At 39.5% G+C, this 26,127-nt stretch overlaps 1 protein-coding gene across 1 annotated transcript in view; it reads left to right on the top strand.

Annotated features, from left to right (window-relative positions):
• The window catches only part of LOC124782371 (protein TFG-like), a 60,214-nt gene extending 48,903 nt beyond the window's left edge, over window positions 1-11,311 (top strand). The window contains exons 6-7 of the mRNA XM_047253934.1: window positions 1,435-1,588; window positions 9,655-11,311. Coding sequence (XP_047109890.1) covers window positions 1,435-1,588; window positions 9,655-9,886 — 386 coding nt within the window. The 3' untranslated portion in view covers window positions 9,887-11,311. The remainder of the gene's footprint in view (window positions 1-1,434; window positions 1,589-9,654) is intronic.
• The last annotated feature ends 14,816 nt before the right edge of the window (window positions 11,312-26,127 follow it).

Here is a 26,127-nt window from a genome sequence, read left to right as displayed (position 1 = left end):
TGATGATGTCAGCAATTATGGCAGCAAGTTTTACAAGGAAACAAATTAGTGATTCATTACAAACAATTTATTTGTGTATAAGCATATAATGTCATAACTGTGTATTCCTTCACATGATTGCACTGTCTCAGGTCAGCATGAGTATCCCCGTTTCCTTATCCAACTGATTCTTACGTTTAGGCAACTGTAATTTGATGTTCATAATGTATTTAAAGTTGTGTTATGACAAGTCAGGCTGCAGCTCTGAATGTAGCAAGAATTTCATTAAGTTATGTATTATTATTATTATTATTATTATTATGAGGTGCCAAAGTGACCCAGAGTATTGATTATATGACATTGATTATGTGTTCTAATATGTATAGATGTGAAATTTATGTTTAAATTTCTTGAATGGCGGTCGTTTTGAAAGTGTGTTGAATAGCATAGTGCCCACATGACCAGATCCTTCTAACAGTTTTCAGAGTAGAGCTTGAGGTCTTTTGTCGGGTGCTGGAGAGTGTGATAAAAACAGAGAAGTTTGGGCAACCAAAGTGCTGTTGGGCTTCAGACTTGGAATATTTTGTGATCGCGAACTGAACACATGGGAACATGTCAGGGCTTTGAATTACATTGACACAGAATTTTCAAACCACTTTTGGTGACTGTTTCTTTTTCAGTCACACGAACTTAACTCTGTTTAAATGTTTGTAAGCAACAGTGGAATTTAGTGATTTTGCTGCATTTCACGATTTGAATTGTGTAACAAACCTGTTTTGTATTAGTCGTGATAATCTGTCTCAGTGATGATGAACTTCAGATTACACTGTGAACCCTATGAAGTTTTGTGATCTTGAACTTTTAAGATTTTGCTGCTGGCTCTTCATGAATTAATATATGGCTTCATGGATTTAGCCCTGTTTTTAAGTGCTCTACTGGCTGGCACTATGTAACTACATTTCCTTTACTCATTTTAATGTTGTTCAGTTATCAATTCAATGTGTGGCCACTAGTTTCATGCATTTGTGTTTTTTAAATAAACTTTGGGTTGAAATTATAAACAACCTGCTGTAGATAAAAACATTGCTATACAGGTTCCTTTTAAATATTTATTTGTTGCTCATAACTTGTTTTATTTCTCTAATGTCTACAGTATTTTAGGACTTCAAGATTAATTTTATGTTAAAATATGGCCTTGAAAGCAATTGTATATGACCATCCCCTACTGATTTCAGTGAGTCATACTGAAATATTAGATCATCATGGAAAATCTTTAAGTGTAAGAAAGGTTTTCAGTGCAACTTCCCCACTTCAAATTCAATAGTATCTGAGTTGGTCTTAAGATTGGTCCTCTTATTTCCACAGTTCCTATTGCTAGATTTGTAATTTTGTGTTTTTATGTATTCAGGGCTATAATTTTATTGTTATTATTATTATTATTATTATTTTGTGCAGATTACCCACGTTACCCTGTGGCATTTGTCGGTGGGCCTGTAATGGGACAGCAGCAACCACCTCCACACATGATGGTGCAGGGTGCTTCAGGTCAGCAGCCAGGAGTGCCACAGAATGCTTATCAGCCATCATACCAGTACCCCTCTGTACAAACGTAAGTCACTGGAATATTCTGTATGAAAGTGCACAAAGAGTTGTTAGGTTTGTCAATTACACTACTGAATGATTGATTGTGATGTGTGTCAAACTTGGTTCTTGATAACATCAGTCCTTCCTGTGCTCACGTAGGCTGGGTGCAACCGGATAAGTGGTCTGATTTTCACACACTCTGTTTTTGTCATTGGTTTCTTAGTGATTTGTGTCCTCAGAACCTCTCCTCATATATGAAATACCAATCCCCTAACTCCAATACCAGGTTGGATACAGCCAGCATTCATTGCACAACAAGAAATCTTTCTCCTTCAGCACTTTGGCCCTACTACTCTTCTATCCTGCATCTTACCCAAAACTGCCCAGCTTTCAAGAGGAGATAAAACCTTTATACCTGTTATCATCAGTATAGCTTCGTGCTCAACATATCCCAGCTGTTTTCCTCCTGTGCAACAGTGAACCACTTTCTCTGTTATATTCCAAAGTATTCAAGGTTTTTTATCTTCCCTATCAATTTCTGTTTTCTTCCTCTCCTCTCCTCTTATCTGGTAATTTTAACCTATTGTTTCCCACACTTCTGATGAGTTGACGCATTTGATTCCCTCTAAACTGTTGTAATACATTCCTGTTAATGTCATAACCTTTAACAGCAACATAGTGAGGGCAATTCCTAAGACAGTATTAAAAAGACTTACAGTTTCCTGAATACCGTAGATTCTATACTATTTATTATTACATTATTATTATTATTATTATTAATTATTATTATTATTATTATTAAAATATTGAAAGTTGACTCACTGAGGTGGTCTGGTTACATGTAAGGGCCTGAAGGGTCCAACATTAAAATGTCAAGTAAATGCAGAAATAAATAAAAAAAATTAAAAAATGGTGAACATATATCTTGAACACATACAGTTGTCACCTACTAACAGACTACTCTGGCCATAAAAACTTCTATTAAGCTCTATAGCCTGTCCAAAATACTTGGAAATGACACTTTAGCAGGAACACGTGGAGAAACCGAGCAAAGTTATCATGCCCTGCCCGGAACACATGTAATCTTACATTTCATCAACTTGCTCAAACTCACTATCTATGTGATGTTCGAAGGTGGAACCACATCAGTATCTTCTGGAAGAGCTGTACTATCTTTTATTTGAGGTAACAAATTTTTAAGGCGATGTACAAAAAGCCTATGAAAACACATGTACTGACAATGTTACTGAATTTTTAATGTAGAGGGTAATTATTTTGTAATTGATTTAGAGAAACAATTATGTGAACAAAATCTCAAGAGTGGATCATATTTTCATTTGCCCCAAACTGGGATTTCATTGGAAATCTCTAGCACAAGATAATTTGAGTTAAGTGTGATGCATGATGCTGTGTTCACCCATAAAAACCTCGTCAGCTGTCCATTTGCTTTCATTGCCAGAAGCAGAATGCTAGGTTTATAATTAGCCCATTATTATGTTTTATGAGAAACCTATCAACTTATTTGTAGTAGAGCAAAAAATATTCCTCTTAATTGTGGTGAGGAAGCTTTCTGGTTTGGAAGGAGGATTAGGGGTATCAGATACACTACCTCACTAGTGCAGCAATTATAATGCAAACAGTGAGAGGGATTTCTTTTGTTCAATGAAGACTAAAGTTACTGAGATTAAATTAATTCGACTCTGTTGTTGAAAGCAGTCTTCTTATTAATAGTAAATATGTATGTAAATATAATTTTGCCATATGGGTACACTACCGTATTTACTCGAATCTAAGCTGCACTCGAATCTAAGCCGCACCTGAAAAATGAGACTTGAAATCAAGGAAAAAAATTTTCACGAATCTAAGCCGCGCCTGAAATCTGAGACCCGAAATTCGAGGGGAGAGAAAAGTTTTAGGCCGTACCTCCATATCGAAATAAAGTTGGTCCATTGTAACACGAGACACAATTTAGGTCGAATGGATGAAGATACAGCTACAGTAGTTTGGTTCGAGTTGTAAGCTAAGCAGTTAAGCTTTACGATGTAGCCATTGCTATGCGGCAGGCGCTCCATCCATATTTATTGGGTATCCTTCCTTTTTCACGTGCTTCATCTGCATTATTGTACTGTGCCATGCATTGTTTGTCTCATTCTGATAATGAGTGTTTACGACATGTCGCCGCGCGTGGCATGCCTTGCTTTTGTGCGCAAGAATTGTATCATTAGTGAAACAATGGCAAAAGACTGCTATTTGTTGTTACTTACACTGCTGCTTTCTTTGATAATGATCAACAAAAACCAAATAATAGACTGCATATGATAGAAAATGTTCTGAACGAGAGTTTAGTGAAAATTTTTCTCCGTTTGAAAATCTTTGTAGACGTCTCTTTAGTACATTACATTCCGCACAGAAATTAGTCATCTTAGATTTAAAAATCTAGTCAGTTGCCAGCTTCATTTCTGACTGTATCACTATCCAGCATAAGAATAATACAAATATAAACATGACATGATATGTATATTCTCCCACGTTTGCTGTTGTCTCACTCTAGTTTCGTAGTTTATTAGGCAGACACGATTTAAATGAGATAGCAGCAAACACGAAAGAATACATGGCATAATGTTTACATTCTTAGTATTCTTATGGTGAAGAGAATACGCATGTGATTCACGATTCATAAAAGTTCCTATTAGCAACAATCTCTTGTCACAGGTAGGAAAAAATTCAGAACGTAGAGTTGGCCATATTGACATACATCCCAAACAGTCTTGCCAGTCGGATTTTCGTAGTAGATTTTTAGTGATGACTTCAAATTCAGTGTGTATTGTTGTGGTCTTCAGTCCGTAGACTGGTTTGATGCAGCTCTCCACGCTTTTCTATCCTGTGCAATGCAGAGTAGCAAAACTTATAAAATAAGAATGAAAGTAACTTAGAAATTAAATGCTGAAATTTAAAACAAAATTTTATTAGGTTTGTAATACATCTTGTACGAAATGTTTAAAATATCAGTCATGATTCTGAATCACTATCACTCGATTCTTTGTTGCTCATTTCTTCATAGAGAGCATCGTCCTCCATACCATCTAGTGCATTGGATAGCAAACATTTTTAAATGCTTGTTGCACAGTCTGGTTTGGAACACACTTCCATGCATCATAAATCCATTGGCACACCTGTGACAAACTTCCACATTTTATGCGTCCTGTTGGTGTCAGTTGTTTGTCACTTTTCGAAAGCCAGTCTGTGCACATGCGTTTAAACTTGTCGCGTCTTTTACCTTTTTTTACTGACACAGAAGTATTGGTGCCAGCATTTATTGTTGTGCCTGCAAATCATGCCTGTGTAGCGCTACATATATTCGACGTCAGAAGTTAATTGTGGCAGCACCTACCAACATTTTTCAGGACTTCCGCTTACTTTGCACTCGATTCTAAGCCGCAGGCGGTTTTTTGGATTACAAAAACCAGAAAAAAAGTGCGGCTTAGATTCGAGTAAATACGGTAAGTGCACCCACCAAACATTCAGGTGACTCCACCTGTGCATTTTTTTGTTTGTTTGTGTGTGTGTGTGTGTGTGTGTGTGTGTGTGTGTGTGTGTGTGTGTGTGAGATTACAATGGTAAAACTCTACCAACATTATTTTTTTCACCTGTCACAGATCCTTGATGATGTGATCATTTCTTAAAAATGAATTTTTTTAAATAGCTTGCATATGATAGATTCCTTCCAGTTTTCAGGGGTGACTTTCCTAACAGTTGCTGACTGGCTTGACTGCAGACAGTGTTTTAGTTTTTTTATTGTTATTGCTGGCAGTGTTATCTTTAATTTGGGTCCGTATCAATTTATTGGCTTTTAAAAGCAATGACAAGGTGGCTGGACATGTTTTTGATAGTTCATCAATTTTGTATATGGGGAACTGAGGTATTAGATCCATAAGATCTACATTTTTTAAATTATCATTAACTTCAATATTCTGATGCTGAAGTCAATTATCTCCTTTCGCTGCTGCCATTCTAGGCCTCTTGTTAGTAGTAACAAATTGGTTGGAAGCATCATCAAACACTATTGTTGATGGTCTAGGCACATAATAAACAATCATTTTCTCTCAAAATGGCAGTGGTGTGGACAAGAGCAACATTGAATTTGCCCACTGAGTAACATTTGACAATCCTGCTTCTGACGCTATTCACTGTGCCACACCACACAGCACACACTAGTAGTAATGTGATCTCCAAGTTTTCTCATTGTGAATGATTAATGGTGTACAGTCGAGTTGTTGTTTCCATTTTATTCAAATATTATGACAAACAGCTCAGTCATCTTCTTCAGGTGCTGAGAGTTCTGCTGTTGATCAGTTTGGACTCCAACCAGACTGTGAGCTATCATTGGCATCAACTGTTATTTATAGTTGCTTGTGAATTCAACACTGTACCGTTATGTTTTACAGAGCCCAGACTGATATTCACATTTTGTTGCTTGTGGTGGCCAGATTTTTATAAACTGAGCGCTGGAGCCCAAGCTTTATTTAAATTGTAAACTTCATCCTTCTTTATTAGGTTTTCCATTTTTATTTCAATAGACTCCATAATTACGCCTTTTTATTCGGGTGTCCTGCTGACATTCCTTGCATCTTTCCTCAACAGATCTAACTGCTTGTGAGCCCCATGTAAGACAGTGCCATGTAAGACAGTGCCACATCCACGGAATGCAGTACACACCTGGCTTTTGGAAACCTAGTTCATCTGTAGCATTACACAGAAGACTTCTTACCGTTGTTGATGGGAGCAAAACACACTGGATATCATGTTTCCATAGGAGTGTAGCGATCTTTTCAGATATTGGTCCAACATGGGATAGATAGTGATTCTTGGCTGCTCTTTCTCTTTCTGTTTCAATGTCTTTCTCAGGTGTTCTTGATTTTGACAGCAATGTCTGACAACAAGAAGTAGTGTGTCACAACTTCAAGAGGAATAAATAATTAGGTCAGTGGCCCATGGAATAGTGGACATAGTTTTTACAATGTTCTGAGTCAAAATATATGGTGTTGCTTTTAGATTGGATAGATTCCTTCCAGTTTGTGATGACTGGGCAAATTTCTGGTATACACTATTGACATGAACATGTTGGCAAGACTACAGTCTTCAATGAATGATTTACAGTATTCTAGACCTTGTGTTTCTTCTCAATTGTTTATTACCTCTCTAAGAGCTAACTCTGATCAGTACTTTTAGATTAGCTTTGTTGTTAAGAAATAGGAATTATCCCACTTGGGGCTTTCATATGTGGTAGCCGTTGAAGTTGTTAATATTACTTTGTCATTTTTACGTCATATAAATAAGACGTCACTACTATAACATGTAAATAATATTTATAGCACCAAGATTACAGCCATATGTATCAATACAGCCGTGCACTTACGTTTGTAATTGTATCTCATCAACCATTAACAAATACTAGGATATTCGTACTCTTTATATTATGTTAAATTTAAATGTGCTGTTTAACATGAAAACTTTTGAGTCTTTTATTTGCTTAAATGCTTTTATGTACATGACATGTTTCACATACCTGTGTTACTTGCACTTATTCCTAAGTAATGTTCCAACACATATAACAGGATTTACATGCCTGATGATACATATCTCATAGATATCGCTTCAAGCCTCACTGGTTAATTACTGAGAGAGAGTAGAATAAGAAATTGCACTGTATTGTATTTATTCTGCATTGAGGCAAAATTACACAATTTAGAGTTGGCTGTGTGTTAATTTAACGTACAAAGCTGTATATTTACCTACTAAAATGTACTTTAAACAATGTCAGTGACTAGCTGGACTTAAATATTTATGTATGCAGCGAATATTATATAGAGGTTTGTTACTGTTTATGTTTGTGAGCAGGCAACTTCATTGTATACTAAGATAAACGGGTACTGCAAAGATGTAACAACTACCAAAGAAAATAAATTGCCCTAAACTTTCGTATCCTACTGGATACTGAGTCCAAAGACTAAAAGAGGTCACCTGCTTGTAACAGGAATTTCTTTGACCAAGACAATTTGACACTTAGCCAACTGTCATTCAGTCAAGATGGTGTACTCAGTAATGAAACAAAGCAGTAGGCTCTGCCAGAAATATCAACTCTTAGACGATGTGTCTAATTTTGTACTTTTAATATGACAGTATGCAATCTTAGGCAATTTATAATCCTTGTAAATAAGCATTACAAACATGGACTGTTATACAGTTATATCGCTTGTTATGTATCTCACTGTTATTGGCTAACCTGCTTTCAGAAAACACTTGGTAATGGCACTTTGAAGCCAAAATCATGATTGTGTAAGTGTAAATGTAACACTGTAAATAAACAACAGTCTAGTGGCAGTAATAACTTTTTATTATGACTGTGGGCCGGCATTATGAAAAAACTATTACAAGTGAGTGTCTTTTTATCATGCGTGTCTGCAACTTGACATGTCTTCTTTGTGGTAAGTAGCAATCTATCTTTTCCCACATTGCAGACTTCTTTATTTGAAACACTTAAGTTCAGTGGCAAATTTTAATTTGGTCACCATGGGCATTATCAAATGACAACACACACACAATTTTAAATGTTCCTCAGAGGTGAAATTTGTTAGTTGACAATGAAATAAAGTATTTGTTTCTAATAGACAAACAACTAGCTCTAGAAAAATGACTTCTTTCAGAAAATAACGAAGTCTTCTTCAAGAATGTAAGGAAAAGATAGATATGACACACTGAGTTGCAGACAGGCACAATGAAAAGACATTTGCACATTAGCTTTTGGTGAAGGCCTTTGTCAAAAAGGAAACATGCACTCATTCATTCACACAAGCAAACACCCCCCCCCCCCCCACCCCCTCCTCTCTCTCTCTCTCTCTCTCTCTCTCTCTCACACACACACACACACACACACACACACACACACACACACACACCCTCTCGGGCACCTCAGACCGGAATTTATTCTTGGTATGTGTTCTAGCCTTTACTGTTGACTATGACAAAATGAATGAATGAGTCATCACCATGCCAGTGCAAGATGGCAGATATGGTGGTTGGGCGCAGGCAACTTCATTGTATACTAAGATAAACAGGTACTGCAAAGATGTAACAACTACCAAAGAAAATAAATTGCCCTAAACTTTTGTATCCTACTGGATACTGAGTCCAGAGACGTTTTGTGCTATAACATTTATTATAATTTATGTTGAAAGGTGCTGAATGTTAGTAATATTGTAAAACAGGCCTACATAGCTTAAATAATGTGGACTACCATTTCTCATTTAAGCTATGAAGTGAAATTGTTGGTGGCAGCTACTTTAATGATGACCACCACAACTTGCGCGCGTGTGTGTGTGTGTGTGTGTGTGTGTGTGTGTGTGTGTTTACTTTTCTGACAAAAGCTTTGGCAGAACGCTAATGTGTAAGTGTCTTTTCAGTGTGCCTGTCTGCAACTTAACTGTCATTTTTACTGTATGTAGCAGTCTCTTTTCCTTGTATTGTTGATATTCCAACCTGAATTTTCCGTTGTTTGAAATATCTTCTTCGGTACTTCCCAAAAGTGTTCGGTGACTGGGTTCTACAACATGCTTTAGTATTCAGCAGTCTATTCCCATGTTTCTTACATTTACTGGGTTGTAGTTTATATTTTTGTGTTTTTGATGTTTTCACCACCACCACCATTCTATATGCACAGATATAGCTCCCATCAAATATTTGACAGAATGCAACGGTTCATTTTGTTTGCTAATATTTAGCTTGGAATCACTTTGTTGGTGCATGTTTATTCGTATAAATTCCTCATTGCTGTTAGTTTCCTAGTGGTAAGCTATCCTGTTAGTGGGTTTGAGTCGGCATTATCAACCAAAAAGATACAATGAGAGTTATCTGAAAGCTAAAAACTCTCTCTCTCTCTCTCTCTCTCTCTCTCTCTCTCTCTCTCTCTCTCTCCTCCCTCCCTCCCCCCCCCCCCAAAAAAATCCCTCTCCTCCCTCCCTCCCTCCCCATGACTGACCCCTTTTAAGATGAATGAAAAATAAAAGTATTTTGAAGTTTTTGTATTGATTTCAGGTATGCAGGTGCTCCCCAAAGTTCTGGTGGGCCTCCAGCAGTTGTTAGTGGTGCTTCACCTGGTCCTCGACCTCAGCAGGGCCCTCAGTCATTTTCAGGGCAAGAATATGGTCAGCAGCAAGGTGGATACATGCAGCCACGTTTCATGCAGCAGTCTGCTGCTGTTGGTGGAAATCCTTACAGCAAGGGTAGTGCCTATAATCGCCCATCGTCGCAGCCAGGCTATCAATAAATTGTCTATGTTTTTGGCTCACATACTGTATTGCAGCACGTTCCTATTATAAAATTGTTTATTAGTTGGGCATTTTTTCCTTGCAATGTATGTGCAATTATGCTCAGTAATTATGTCCTGCATGTACAGTATAGTCCCAATAAAATTGTTTAATATGTTTAGATTTTTATACTACTGCATGTATAAGCTCTATTTTTGCTTGTATCTGCAAAAGAAGATTACTAATATAGTTATATGTCAAGTAATTAGGTTTTATGATTGAACTTGATACATTGCTGATGTATTGAAATTTTTCATAACATTCAGTAACTTCCTGTTAATTAGTAAACTATATTCCCATTACTGTATAGTTTTTTTCTAAAGATGAGTGAAAAGTGAATAATTCAGAAAGGCAAAATGCTTATTTTGCATTACAACTTGATTATCCTGAAACTTATTCTCCTCCGACATACCTTGCAACGATATTACCAAGGAGACCATAGTGTAAGGTCATTGATGAATGTAGGCCTTCTGCAAATCAGTTGGGTAGAAGTAATTTGCTCCTCAATTTTGAATAACAGTATCACCCGTATGCAAAAGTAACTGGTCTAAAAAATGTGCTTTTTAATTAATAACATAGCTTTTTGGATGTCGATAAAATGAATTCAAAATCAACAATGCTGGAAAAGACAGATTTCCGTAAAGACATGTTAAGTTGCAGACAGGAAAAATTAAGCTTTTGCCCACAGCCTTCATCAGTAAAAGAAAGACACACACGGTTCATACACACAAGCAAGCACACCTCTGCACACAATTGCCAACTCCATCATCTCAGGCCGGAACACAACTATTGTAAGAAAAGTGCAAATGTCAGCATTTTGGGTGAGTTCTTGCTATATGGGTATTAGGCTGTAGTCTAATGCAAGTTCCTGTGCCTAATGCTGAAAAATATCTAGGCTATAAGGATGCAGTTAGAGTTTTCAAATTTAAACAACTTAAGTTTGAAAATTGTCTTTATAGACTGCGATTATTTTTCTATCATTGTGAGAGTAAACATTAGGTGCAAAACCTGCCTTAGACCACAGTCTAATACTGACAAAGTCTGCATTGTATGTAACATTTGCTTACCCTGTAAGCTACTTTAAGATTGTGTAATAAGTGTAATATAAATTTTGTTGCTAGCAGAGACGTTTTGTGCTATAACATTTATTATAATTTATGTTGAAAGGTGCTGAATATTAGTAATATTGTAAAACAGGCCTACATAGCTTAAATAATGTGGACTACCATTTCTCATTTAAGCTATGAAGTGAAATTCTTGGTGGCAGCTACTTTAATGATGACCACCACAACTTGCAGTATATGATGCAATGATGCAGCAGACTTGACATTAACATGAAAAATGTGTAATAATTGTTATTTGATAAATAAAGTACAATTTTTGTATCGTTGGCTTTTATTACTTCCACATAAAGTGAAGTAACATGGTTATTAAGATGATACACATGTTCAGAAGGAGCGAGGGTCAAACTGCTGCCATTCAGACATCCCCCCCCCCCCTCCCCCCTCCCCAGGGGGCTCATGGTTCTTTTGAGAGTTCATGCATGGCACACATGGGGCCCCAAGCTATTGCAGCTCATTCATTCCCTAGCTGCTTTTCCTTCTCCCTGCCCCCTCCCTCCCTAACCCTGCCCCTTCCCCGTTGCCACCTCCATCCCTTCTCTCAGTGTTTTGCTTTATGTCGACATGGCTATTCCCCTGGCTTCCAGTATGGATTGCAATTCTTTCCTTTTGCTTGTTTTTTCACCGCTTTGGCATTTCGGTCCCCACTTGAGGTTTGATCTCCACTTAAAAATTTCCTGTTTTTAGTATGAGCCATATGGGGAAAAACTCCCTCCCTAGCACCTACGATGTGTATTCCTCTCCCCTCTCCCTTCCTCACTGTAATCCCCTTCCACCTTGCTATGTCACCAGCATGTGTAGCCAGTCCGTGTGGTGGAGCTATCCCTATGGATGAGCCCCCTGACAACACAGGAATCACACTACAGATACCTGAGCTGTTCCCTCCAGGTTTATGCCAGTGAGTGGTTGCTTGTCTTCTTGGAGCATCGGAACTCCTGGCAATGGCCTCCGTGCCAGATGACCCTTGCTATGGCTGTGTGGTGCCCATGGGTAGAGCCCCGGGTGGGAGTGGTTGGTAACAGGGTGGATGCTTGGCACATGAAGCGTATCAACCTACAAAAATCTGGTCGTTCTCACAAAGATGTCTCTTCGAATGGTGAAGGGTCCTTAAATGCTGGCTCGTATGACCCGGCAGCATTCCCTTCCCTGGCTACCCCATGGGAGGAGGGCCAGGCCCGCCGTCTTGGGCTGAAACCTTTTCCCTGTTACCTCGTCTGTACTAGGACGGATGGGAACACATTCACCTCCACAAAGCCATTGTTTTTCGTGGAAACTATCGAGGACAGGTTTGGTGAAGTGGAGTCTATTAGTAAGATGCGGTCAGTCTCTCTGTTGATCAAAGCTTCTTCTGCCACCCAGTCCGCAGCTCTTTGTGTCTGTGATCATCTTGGCAATGTCCCAGTGTCTATCACTTATCACCCTCCTGAATATGGTCCAGGGAGTAATTTTTTATAGGGACCTCTTCCTGCAAACTGATTTGGAATTCCGGGCTAATCTGGAGCGGCGTGGCGTTCATTTTGTTTGATGTGTGCAGAAGGGTTGCAAAGACAACCGCACCGATACTGGCTTTCGAGGGGGATACAGATGTGACATGAAGCCGTACATCCCTCCACCTATGCGATGCTTTCATTGCTTCCGTTTAGGGCATATGTCTTCCCACTGTACGGTAGACCCTTTGTGTGGTGGCTGGCCACCCTGTCCATGCGGGAACCCATTTGTGTTCTGCCGCCTGTGTGTGTCAATTGTGCTGACCGCCACTCCCCTCGCTCACCGGACTGCCTGGCTTACAAGTGAGAAAAGAAGATACAAAAATATAAGTCCCTGGATCGCCTGTCTTACACTGAGGCTTGCCAAAAGTATGAGAGACTCCATCCAGTGTCACTATCTTCCACTTTTACCTCTGTTACTTCCTTTCCTCGTCCTCCTCCTCCTCCTACTACTACTCATACTCCCTCGTCCTTACCCCAGCCCCACCCCACTCTCCCCTCCTCCTCCCCTGCCATTTCCATGACCTCCCGTCAGGGAGTCACCCCTCCCCCATCCCAGCGGGAAACGTGACCTACTTGTTCGGCATCTGCCAGTGATCGGGAACCCTCTCCCCAGCGTCTCTCAGGCCAGAAGACTGTTACCACCACTCGGCCATGAGGCGCACCATCTGTGGGCCCCAAGGTTGCCCCGTCTCTTTCGGTTCCTGATCTAGCAGACACCTGTACTCCCCCGGTGTCATGTCCTCCTCCACCTCAGAAAGAGAAGAAGAAGAAGAAGAAGAAACATAAAACCCAAGAGAAGGCATCTCCGGCACCATCAGTTGTGCCAATTCCCCTCATGCAACCTGAGTCACATTTATGGATGTCACCCCATCCTTGTCGATGACAACTACTGACCAAGTGACCTGACCTCCTCCTCGGCTCCTTCATGCCTACCTTGGACTCTCGCCACACGATCATCCAGTGGAACTACAACGGCTACTATTGTCATCTAACAGAAATGCAACGTCTTGTCTCCTCTTATTCTGAGTTCTGTCTTGCTCTCCAAGAAACGCATTTCCATGACAACCGGTCTCCCACTTTACATGGTTATCAGGCGTTCTGTTGGAACTGTGCTGCCCCTGGGATAGCATCTAGTGGGGTCTGCACTTTGGTTTGCTCCGATGTACTTAGTGACTGGATCCCCCTACGTACCACCTTGGAAGTGATAGCAGTTAGAATGCAAATGACTCTGACAATCACTGTTTGCAGTGTCTACCTCCCTCCCGGTAGGGCACTTGCTTATCTTGCATTATCTACCCTACTTCAGTAACTCCCACCCCAGTTTCTCCTCCTTGGGGATTTCAGTGCCCACCATTCACTTGGGGGACTGTTACATCAACGGTTTGGGGTGTCCTAATCGACAAACTTATCATGGACTTCGATTTGTGTCTCCTCAACTATTGTTCCCCTACACGCTTTAGCATTTTCTCTGCTATCAATCTCGCGATCTCCTCCCCTGCCCTCGTGGCTTCCGTACATTGGTCATCCCATAATGACCTTGTGACAGCGACACTTTTGTTTCCCTGCTGCTGCCAGGCAGACAGGCCCTCACGTTGGGCTTTCCCCAGGCCCAGTTGGCCTTTATACATGTCTGCTGTTCGCTTTGACACTTCCTTCTCGAATTCCATTGGCATCTCTGCCCCTCTTCTTCATGCTGCTGGCACTGCTGTCCCCCTATTCACAGGGCTCCCTCATCACAGGCCGGTACTATGGTGGACCAAGGACGTTGGAATCGTTGTTTTATCTTACTGACTCTTTCGGGTTCGAGTTGGCACTTCACTCAGCACCCCTCGGATTCAGGAGAATGGTTTGCCACAGGGTTGTGTGCTAAGTGTCACACTCTTCCTCATTGTCATAAATAGGCTTGTGACCTCTGTTGGGTCTCTGGTTACACCGGTGTTGTATGTTGACGATTTTTGAATCTGGTGCAGCTCCCACTCGGTTTCTGCTGAGCGCCAGCTCCAAGGTGCCATCCGATGGTCCTCTACATGGACCACCGCCCATGGCTTCCGGTTTTCCTCCCCCAAATTTCGGGTTATGCATTTTTGTCGTTGACCCACAGTACAACCCGATCCAAAACTTTACTTAGGCGGCGAGCACAGACCCGTTTCTTGGGCCTTGCTCTTGATAAAAAGCTGACATGGCTGCCCAACATTTGTCACTTAAAGACTACATGCAGGCAAAAGCTTAATGCTCTCCGCTTCCTGGCCCACAGATCTTGGGGTGCAGACTGTTACACTCTTCTCCATCTTTACTGTGCTCTGGTTTTGTCCAGACTCGATTATGGTAGTCAGGTTTATCGCTCAGCAGTTCCTTCTACTCTGAAACTCGACCCTGTCCATCATTGTGGGGTGCATCTGGCTATTGGTGCCTTTCGCATTAGCCCTCTTGATAGTTTCCTCACAGAAGCAGGGATTCCCCCTCTACACATCCGACAGAGCCAACTCCTTGTTTCTTATGCAGTCACCATTCGCCAATTCCCTGACCTTCCTGTATACCCTGTGCTCTTCGTCAATGAGGGGTGTCTCCCTCCTAACACCCGCCCACAGGTGGGATTGCCGGTTGGCATGCCTCTCGCTACCCTCTGCCGGGATCTCCATCTGCACTTATTGGACTGCGCCCCGTGTCTTTCCTCCCGCAACCCCCCCCCCTCCCCCCCTTGCATGGTGCCTAGACCCACGGATTAGTACTGCTCTCTTCCATTGTCCTAAGGTCTCTGTTGCTCCAATGGTTTACCGACATCTTGTATGTGCCATCTTTGCAGAGTTCCAGGGTGCCATCATTCTTCACACTGATGGTTCTAAGACTACTGATAAAATGGGATACGCTTTCACATCTCCTACCAGCTTCGAGCACCATTTGTTGCCAGGATCATGTGTATTAACAGCAGAGCTTCCATCCATTTATAGGGCCCTCCTTTTTGTTTCTCAGGTCTGTCTCCATAGTGTTTTAATTTGTGCTGACTCCATCAGCAGCCTTCAGGCTATCGATCGATACTGCTCTCGTCACCCCTTGGTCTCTGCCATCCATGACCTTCTTCTGCCCTTGAGCGTGCCACCTGTTCAGTCATCTTTCTCTGGGTCCCAGGGAATGAATTGGCTAGAAAAGAGGATACTTACCTTTCCCCCCCCCTTTCCTTCCACTATTCCAGCTGCGGATATGCGGATCTACGTCAAATCTCTCTTTGCCCAACAGTGGAATGGCATCTGGAGTGCTACTGCTCATAGTAATAAACTCCGCACAATCAGGGAGTCTACTGCAGTTTGGGACACTTCTTTCCACCCCTCTCGGAAGGAGTCCACTGTTTTATGTCGTTTATGCATTGGCCATATCCGGCTCACCCATTGTTTCCTACTAAAGCCGTCGGCACACAGACCGTGCTGTCGAAAGTCAACATTGAGCATGCTACATTCAACGTGCTGCTGAATGCTCAAGAACGATGCGACTTGTGCATATGGTACGTGGGTCACAACGTGGTAAACGCGATCACAACGCACTCCAGCGGCAGTTGAGGGATGTTTCTAGTTCGTAAATCACACTGATTACTCAACGGGCAAGCGTAAAATTCCCACGTTAGCTCTATTAAAATGCACATTTCCTCCTTCGTCCACGAAAAGGAAAGTACCATGTCCAATCAATACGGACCCAGGCTTATAAAAGTTCCATTACAAACAGTGCGGTACAAATTTGGAATGCTTCTCCGCATAAGATGAACATTATTTCATCATTCCCACATTTTAATAAAATCACAAGGTCAGTCTTACTTGAAAACTGTTCCTACACAGTAGCAGAATCTTTGCAACATGTGAATTACGAAGTGTAAAAGAAAAAGGAGTAAAATATCTTTATACAAGTAGCACAAGCTGTCCTGTGGATTAAGCCAACTGCAAAAAAAGGAACTTATGTTTACATAGCATCATATATTATAGTATATACTTATATTAAACTAATAATAAAGTGTCAGAAGCTAATAAAAATGCGAATCTTAAGAAAAAAAAATTTGGGAGTGTCAAGTAGCGAACCATTGCCATCAATAAAATTCTTGCTATGGGATAGTGACGCTACTCATTACGCTAAACCAACAACACATTTCGTGTATCTATTCACATTATGTTACCCCATGCTGTAAACCTTAATCGTAGACATCTTACTAATTAAATTTCAATTATAACAAATTGTACCAAGAACAATGCGTTTTGGGTGGATCTTCAGTGTGTCGCTGCCTTCAAATAGCCTACTCTCATAATACGCAAGTTACAACAATTCTTTTGTCACGAATATAATGTTTCTCATTAACAACGGGTTTTCCAGTGATTCTTAATTTGCTGGTGTTTAGAATCTCCATACATACATATAGGCTTGAAATGAATGCCAATATGGTGCCTCACAACTCTGTACTGAAGGGAGACGGCGTGCGTGTGACGTAGGTGGCGTTGTGCCATCTCATTGGTCAACGCTCAGAAGCACGCTCAGAATATCTGACATGCCAGATATTGCTCTGCATGTTCGGAAAGACTCCCGAACGTGCTATTCCACACTATGACGTCAGAAACTCGGCACGCCCAACCTTCGGATGCATGGTCCGTGTGCCCACAGCGTAAGTAACAACCCACCCCCACAATGTGGTTGCGGCACCAGACTGACGATATCTCTCATACTGGTGGCATGTCCCCTTCTTTTGACCCTTTGTGCTGAGTATAGTCTTCCTGCTTCCTTAAATTTAATATTGGCAGACAATCCACGGATGATAGACCTGGTCCTCTGTTTCCTCCGTGAAAGTGGTTTTTATTTCGAGATGTAAGGTTCTCCTTTTGTCTTGGCCCAGAAGCGAGCTGGTTGTGATAGGGACTCCTTTTGTAGTCTTCACGGTCTGTGACCACATGACTGATCTCCCCCCCTCCCCCCCTTTTCTCCAGTTTTTAGATTTGGTGTCACCTTTTCTGCTTATACTGTGTGTGTTTAATGTTCATTCTTTTATAATTTGACTCCTCTGACTGAATCCATTCACTTTTAGCAGACACTCTTTCTTATGTAAACCCCTTTTGGAATCGCAGGACTGATGACCTTTCCGTTTGGTCCCATACACTCTCAATTAATCAGTCAATCAGACATCATCATATTGACTGCTCCAGTTGCTAATCTGTCCTACCCATGTCTTTACATGAATGTTTAGGTGTCATGTCTTTATATCCAATCCGGTATTAGTTTCTATAACTTGATTTTTCCCAAAGGCATGCAGCTTTACTGTATGGTTAAATGATGATGGTGTCCTCTTGGGTAAAATATTCTGGAGGTAAAATAGTTCCTCATTTGGATCTCCAGGTGGGGACTACTCGGGAGGATGGCGTATCAGGGAAAACAAAACTGGCCTTCCACAGATTGGAGTGCAGAATGTCAGACCCCTTACCTGGGCAGGAAGGTTAGAAAATTTAGAAAAGGGAAATGGATAGGTTTAAGTTAGATATACTGGGAACAAGTGAAATTCAGTGGCAGGAGGAACTGGACTTCTGGTCAGGTGAATACAGGGTTATAAATACAAAATCAAACAGGGGTAATGCAGAAATAGGTTGAATAACGAATAAAAAAAATAGGAGTGCAGGTAAGCTATTATGAACAGCATAGCGAACACATTATTGTAGCCAAGGTAGACACGAAGCCCATGCCTACCACAGTAGTACAAGTTTATATGCCAACTAGCTGTGCAGATGACAAAGAGATTGATGAAATGTATGATGAGATGATAAAATTATTCAGCTAGTGAAGGGAGACCAAAATTTAATAGTCACGTGTGACTGGAACTCGATAGTAGGAAAAGGAAGAGAAGGAAAAGTAGTAGGTGAATATGGTATGGGGGTAAGGAATGAAAGAGGAAACCGCCTGGTAGAATTTTGCACAGAGCATAGTTTAATCATAGCTAACATTTGGTTAAAGCATCATGAAAGGAGGTTGTCTCCATGAAAGTGGCCTGGGGATGCTGGAAGGTTTCAGATAGATTATATAATGGTAAGGCAGAGATTTAGGAACCACATTTTAAATTGCAAGACATTTCCAGGGACAGATGTCTACTGGTTATGAACTGTAGATTAAAACTGAAGAGACTGCAAAAAGGTGGGAATTTAAGGAGATGTGACCTAGATAAACTGAAAGAACCAGAGATTGTAGAGTGTTTCGGTGAGAGCATTAGGGAACGATTGACAAGAACAGGGGAAAGAAATACAGCAGAAGAAGAATGGGTAGCTTTGAGAGATGAAATAATGAAGGCAACATAGGACAAGTAAGTAAAAAGACGAAGACTAGTAGAAATCCTTGGGTAACAGAAGAAACATTGAATTTAATTGATGAAAGGAAAAAATATAAAAATGCAGTAAATGAAGCAGGCAAAAAGGAATACAAATGACTCAAAAATGAGATTGACAAGAAGTGCAAAATGGCTAACCAGGGATGGCTAGAAGACATATGTAAGGATGTAGAGGTGTATATCACTAGGAGTAAGATAGATACTGCCTACAGAAAAATTAAAGAAACTTTTGGAGAAAAAAGAACAACTTTTATGAATAGCAAGAGGTCAGATGGAAAACCAGTCCTAAGCAAAGAAGGGAAAGCAGAAAGATGGAAGGAGTATATGGAGGGTCTATACACAATGTACTTGAGGGCAATAGTACAGAAATGGAAGAGGACGTAGATGAAGATGAAATGGGAGATACTACACTGTGTTAAGAGTTTGGCAGAGCACTGAACAACCTAAGTCAAAACAAGGAACCAGGAGTTGACAACATTACATTAAAACTACTGATAGCCTTGGGAGAGCCAGCCCCGACAAAACTCTACCATCTGGTGAGCAAGATGTATGAGACAAGCGAAATTCCCTCAAACTTCAAGAAGAATATAATAATTCCAATCCCAAAGAAATCAGGTGTTGACAGATGTGAAAATTACCGAACTATCAGTTTACTAAGTCACGGTTGCAAAATACAAACATGAATTCTTTACAGGCAAATGGAAAAACTGTTAGAAGCCGACCTCGGGGAAGATCAGTTTGGAATCCATAGAAATGTTGGAACAATTGAGACAATACTAACCCTACGACTTACCTTATCTTAGCACTTGTAGACTTACAGAAAGCTTTTGATAATGTTGCCTGGAACATTTTCTTTCAAATTCTGAACGTGGCAGGGGTAAATTACAGGGAGCAAAAAGCTACTTACAATTTGTACAGAAACCAGATGGCAGTTATAAGAGTCGAGGGGCATGAAAAGGAAGCAATGGTTGGGAAGGGAGTGAGACAGGGTTGTAGTCCATCTCCGATGTTATTGAGTATGTATATTGAGCAAGCAGTAAAGGAAACAAAAGAAAAATTTGGAGTAGGAATTAAAGTTCAGAAACAAGAAATAAAAACTTTGAGGTTTGCCAATGACACTGTAATTCTATCAGAGACAGCAAAGGAGTTGGAAAAGCAATTGAGTGGAATGGACAGTGTCCTGAAAGGAGGATATAAGATGAACATCAACAAAAGCAAACTGAGGATAATGGAATGTAGTTGAATTAAGTTGGGTGAAGCTGAGGGAATTAGATCAGTAAATGAGATGCTTAAAGTAGTAGATGAGTTTTGCTATTTTGGGAGCAAAATAACTGATGATGGTTGAAGTAGAGAGGATATAAAATGTAGACTGGCAATGGCAAGGAAAGCGTTTCTGAACAAGAGAAATTTGTTAACATTGAGTATATATTTGTCAGGAAGACGTTCATAAAGTATTTTATGGAGTGTAGCCATGTATGAAAGTGGAGCATGGATGATAAATAGTTTAGACAAGAAGAGAACAGAAGCTTTCGATATGTGGTGCTACAGAAGAATGCTGAAGATTATATGTGTAGATCACATAACTAATGAGGTGGTACTGAATATAATTGGGGAGAAGAGGAGTTTGTGGCACAACTTGACTAGAAGAAGAGATCGGTTGGTAGGATATGTTCTGAGGCATCGAGGAATCACCAATTTAGTGTCCGAGGGCAGCATGGAGGGTAAAAATCGTAGAGGGAGACCAAGAGATGAATACTTTAAGCAGATTCAGAAGAATGTAGGTTGCAGTAGGTACTGGGAGATGATGAAGCTTGCACAGGATGGCGTGGCATGGAGAGCTGCATAAAACCAGTGTATGAACTGAAGACCACAACAACAACACCACATAATTAGTCCTAAGGCAGATGATACAAGCATTGTCAAGCAAAGAACTAGTAAAATATGCTTTTGCTAAAGATATTGCCTATTTGTTAAGCAAATGAGCTATGAAGAGCTTTTCTTCTGTGGTGAGCCACAGCTTCTAAGCGTTTAACAAAAGAATCCATTGTCTGTTGTAGGCTGTATTAAAATCATGTTATTAGCTAATTTTGGCTGTGAGCCATGATCAAGCTCCTGAAATAAACCAATGTGGAAGAACGTTACATGTCTGCATAGATCATCATGTATAACTCATGCAGGCATGTAACATTCTTCCATGTTGGTTTATTTTAGGTTCTCGATAATGTATCATGGTCGAAATTAGCTAATAGCACTATTTTAATAAAGCACAATACAGCCTACAATTGACAGTGTGTTCATTTATTAGTTAAATGAGCTTGCTTTAAACTTTTAAAAATATTAAAGTGATGTACCAACAAAAGTAACACATAGTTCTTAGTTCTTGGACATACATATTGATGAAAACTTAAGAGTAGAAAGACCACATAGCAGACATGTTAAAATGTTTAGACTTAGCCATTGTCCTCATAAGAGTAACGGCAAGCTTTGGGAAACCAGTAAGTTACCATATTTTCATTTAATGGTACTCTACAGATTACAAACTTTTAAGACACTGATAACTACCAACTTCAGTAAAAACTGTTCACAGCACAAAATAAAATAATTAGAATCGTATGTGGGTTCACACACGTACATCTTACAGGGGTCTTAAACTTTTTACACCATTGATGTTAACAGTGCATGGATTCACATAGTATGGAATGTTCCACACAATTGAGCTCCACTGTATACGAAAGTAATATGTCAGTGAGAGGATGCATGATGTGTAACCAGAGGCAATGAAATAAAGTACGTGTTTCCCATTCTTTCTTTAGATCTGGGCTTCAGAGTGGTGCTATCTAAGTTAGAAGTATCTGTTTCTGTAGATCATTATTTTTAGATTATAAATTACTGCTTATCACTTTTGACATGAAATATGGTTTTAATTTTACATATATACCTAAGGCAAGTAGGTGTGTGTTGCTACAGCACTCTTAAAAGGAAAATCCAGCTATGCTCAAAAACCAAAAAACGCTTTTCCATTATTTTCTACATAATTATTGATATTCAGTTTTATTTTATAAGTATATCATTACATTATTATAGCTATAATTTTATTGTTTTATTTCATTACTAACTGAGAGTATAGAAATAGAAGAAAATGTAAGAGAAATGTGACTGGGATTCACTACTTCAATAAAGGGGTTCTGAATATACATTACTTCACTCAAAAGACATCACCAGAAAATCAAGGAAAACAGGACATAAGAAACAGAATCTTTGATTGGCTGGGTTACATTTTATACCACTACGTTGACAATATTGAATAGCTTATAAATTTTCTTTCATCTATTAGTATGGGCACACTTTCATTAGGCTGTCATATAATGGGCCTCACAGTGAGGCACACTTTCATTGGACTGTCAAAGGGCAGGCCTCATAGTGAGGGAATGCTGTTGTCTGTTGATCAGGTGATGGGTCTTGAGTTTAAGCAACTGGGAATACTAATTGCAGTCTCGGTGATAATTTATTCATTAATGAAACTTGTCAAAAATCTACTGCAGTTTGAGAGTAATAGAGGTATTACACATACAGTACTAGAAGGAATAATGGTCTGCACTTTCCTCCAGCAAATGAAATTTTGGCTCACAAAGGAGTGAAATACATGGCTTAAAACTCTTTGGCAATCTCCTCATAAAAATAAAATGTCTGAGAGTCATCATAAATGTTTTCAAATATAAATTTGTTTCTTTTTCACAGCTTTCTCTACACCATAGATGAATTCTTGAATAGAAATAAGAAGTCAAATTCGAACCTATAAAACATGGAAACTCCAGGTAGGAATATCAACAATGTAGGAAAAGATAGATTGCTACTTATCGAAAAGAAGACACGTCAAGTTGCAGACAGGCACAATTAAAAATACACTCACATTTAGCTTTTGGCCACATCCTTCATCAGTAAAAACACACACACACACACACACACACACACACACACACACACACACACACAACAAAGCTAACTCCAGCATCTCAGGCCAGAATGGTGTCCTGAGATGCTGGAATTGGTGGCGGTTGTGTGTGCATGAGGTACAAAACAAAGATGCTGTGACTTACCAAGTGGGAAAGCACTGGTAGATAGACACAACAAAAAACACACAAACACGCATACAAATTTCAAGCCTTCGCAACCCACGGTTACTTCATGAGGAAAGAGGGAAGGAGAGGGAAAGACGAAAGGATGTGGGTTTTAAGGGAGAGGGTGAGGAGTCATTCCAATCCCAGGAGCGGAAAGACTTACCTGTCCGCTTCTGGGATTGGAATGACTCCTTACCCTCTCCCTTAAAACCCATATATGTGTGTGTGTGTGTGTGTGTGTGTGTGTGTGTGTGTGTGTGTTTTTTATGCAACTTGACGTGTCTTTTTTAGTAAGTTGTAATGTTATATTTTCCTACATTGTTGATAAACCTATAAACAATCCACATGTTGCCTAGGGATGGTGATTGTCACTGAAAAACTGGATTTTGGTTAGATAGTTTTTTTTATATGCCAATTTAACATGACTGTTAAAACTGCTCAAAATAACCTGTTCCTGAAACAACCATTTTTTGATTTTTTTATTCCTGTAATAAACATAGAAATTGAACAAAGATTGAGAATCAAAATATTAAATAGGCAAATAAAAGAAATCTTAGTCCATCCACCATTTGCTGTTTTTCTCAAAAAGTGATAAGTGGCTGAATACTACAAAAAATTGCTTGTATTCTCCTGCTGATTCTAATTTTTTTCAAACTCTGCTCAAAAACCATGTTGTAATTGTGGATCATACCATTATTTGGCCATTATGAATAGTCACTGCTAAAGGGTGAAAACAGTTTGAATATCTCTCTTTTTTTGTGTTAATGTGTCCATTTTATTGGGCTAAAAGCAGATGAACACATATTATGTAAATATAGGCAACAGTTCAGCTACTTTCTGTTCTTATTGTATACTATGGATGAACAGCTGCTAAGTTTTTAATTTACTACTGTTACCATAATTTTTTTTCTCTTTTATCGTTTTATAAAAATGGCAGAAAAATCTTTAATGTTTTAAAGTAAATGAAGCATCAAATGTCAATATTTCCAGACTAGGGTTGGTGCCATTCTGCAATACAGCAGATGTCTGGTGACGACAGCAAGAAACCACTGTATACACCAGGTGGAGGCAAGTCTCGCACACAGCACATACATGCATACCTTAAACCACAACACAAGGTAAAAGGGACATTATCACCTCAGCAATGCTGTACAATCCTTGTCCCATGTGCAGCACTGATCGTTTTTCCCATTTTTTATAACAACACACTATTTCAAACCAATACAAATTCAGCAAACAAAAGTTATTCCTTTTTTAATTTCCTTCATTTAGAAATGAAAAATTTTAACATTGCTGCTATGGTTAACTGATGTTTTGTTTTTTTGCCCAGTCATGAGCAAATTCTAAAAAAAAAAGCACCCATTATAACTGAGGACAGACAAATATCAAAACATATTGTTTATACAGAGCTAAAATACCAGTATCAGTTTTAACCAGTCAGTTTTTCCTATCCTTAATGTACCCATATAAATTTATACACTGCACATCATAAAATTTACTATAAATATGATCTACAGGGCATGGAACTAACTTTGTTTTTATTTTTTTGGTCAAATGTTTTTGTGGAGTGAAACAAGAATTCCTACGAATAACACAATAGGCTCCTGTCCAAATTTACCAATATGTTTGGATTAGCCAGGATTATGGTGACGAGTTTCTAGAATGAAGTATACGAAGCAGATAAGTAGGTACATCATGGTAACAAATGGGAACAGGTGTGGGAACAATGGCTCACTTTCACTCTCTGCCCTTGTTGTTGTGCATTGTTGAGTCATTTGTAGTGTCTAAGGTAAGTGCACTTGTAATGGATCTGGGAGATGTTATTTTTTTACCGTATTTGTCGATACTGAATTGAAAATGTTTTCTTATATTTTTGTCAGAATTTATTATACTTTGTCTTATTATATGTTAATTTACTTCTGTTTTTGAAAGTAAAAGCATATTGATTACTATTAGAAAATGTATCGAAGAATAGCAAAGAAACTGATTGTGTAAAATGTCTTTGACGTTGGAGTAGTCTTTGACTATAGTCAGTCCGAGTCGGAAGCTAACTCTTGGTGTGTGTTGACGGAAGAACAATGTGAAGGTCGCAGTCATAAATAATTTTGAATTATGTTAACTATTATTTTTGTATTATCTGAAAAGAAGAAACTACATTGGAAGAAACTGTATTTGAAACACCAAAATGAGAGAAACACGCTGAACCACGTCATTTTCTGCAGCCGACAACAATGCATTGTGGAATCATACTTAGACAACTGAAGCCAAGACTTATATTTGCTTGCAAACGTCTAATGGAAAAGGTACTGTCACGAAATGTGGCAAATTTAAGTTTATAAAAAAAAATAGTGACCATATTTTCAACTTGTGTAATAGCCGGGAAGGCATATTTCACACTGCCAGTTGGCTTGCAAAACATTTGGTTATGTTAGTTATCGATCGCTGGCACATGTAACAGTTGTATTGTATTCATTCAGGTGTAGTGGTGTACATATTTTTGTCATGAGTAAACGGAAACATACAATATTAACTCTCAAAGAAAAACTGAATGCTTTGAAGCAGATAGACAATGGTGAGAATGTATCTAAACTGTAAACGGAACTGGGTGTTGGTAAAGCAACCATTTGTGATTGGAAGAAGAACCGAGTGAAGCTTGAACAGTCCTATGCAACATCTTCGGGAAAAACACTCAAAATTCGGCAGACTTTGAAACAGTCCCAGTACAATAAAGTGGATGAAGCTCTTTTCCTTTGGTTTATGCAGGAAAGAGAAAGGGGAACGCCTCTGAGTGGAGCACTGGTTCAGGAGAAGGCTGTTTACCTGCATGTTTACTGAATGGTGATGAATCATTTAGTGCGAGTATAGGTTGGTTGCACAGATTCAAAAAATGTCATGGAATCCATCAGCTAACAATTACTGGAGAGAAGCTTTCTTCTGGCCATGATGCAGCAGCGGAATACTTGGCTGAGTTTGAAAAAATGATAAGAGAGGGAAAGTGTTCTCCCCAACAAATTTATAATGCTGATGAGACAGGCCTTAATTTTAGGGCATTGCCAACAAAAAGCCTGGCATCAAAAACAGAAGAGCATGCTCCGGGTTTTAAAATGTGCAAAGAGCGTGTGACCTTATTAGTGT

This window comes from Schistocerca piceifrons, chromosome 1 (assembly GCF_021461385.2).
Source record: "Schistocerca piceifrons isolate TAMUIC-IGC-003096 chromosome 1, iqSchPice1.1, whole genome shotgun sequence".
Taxonomy (NCBI): Eukaryota; Metazoa; Arthropoda; class Insecta; order Orthoptera; family Acrididae; genus Schistocerca; species Schistocerca piceifrons.
This window is presented reverse-complemented; position numbering and strand designations above follow the sequence as displayed.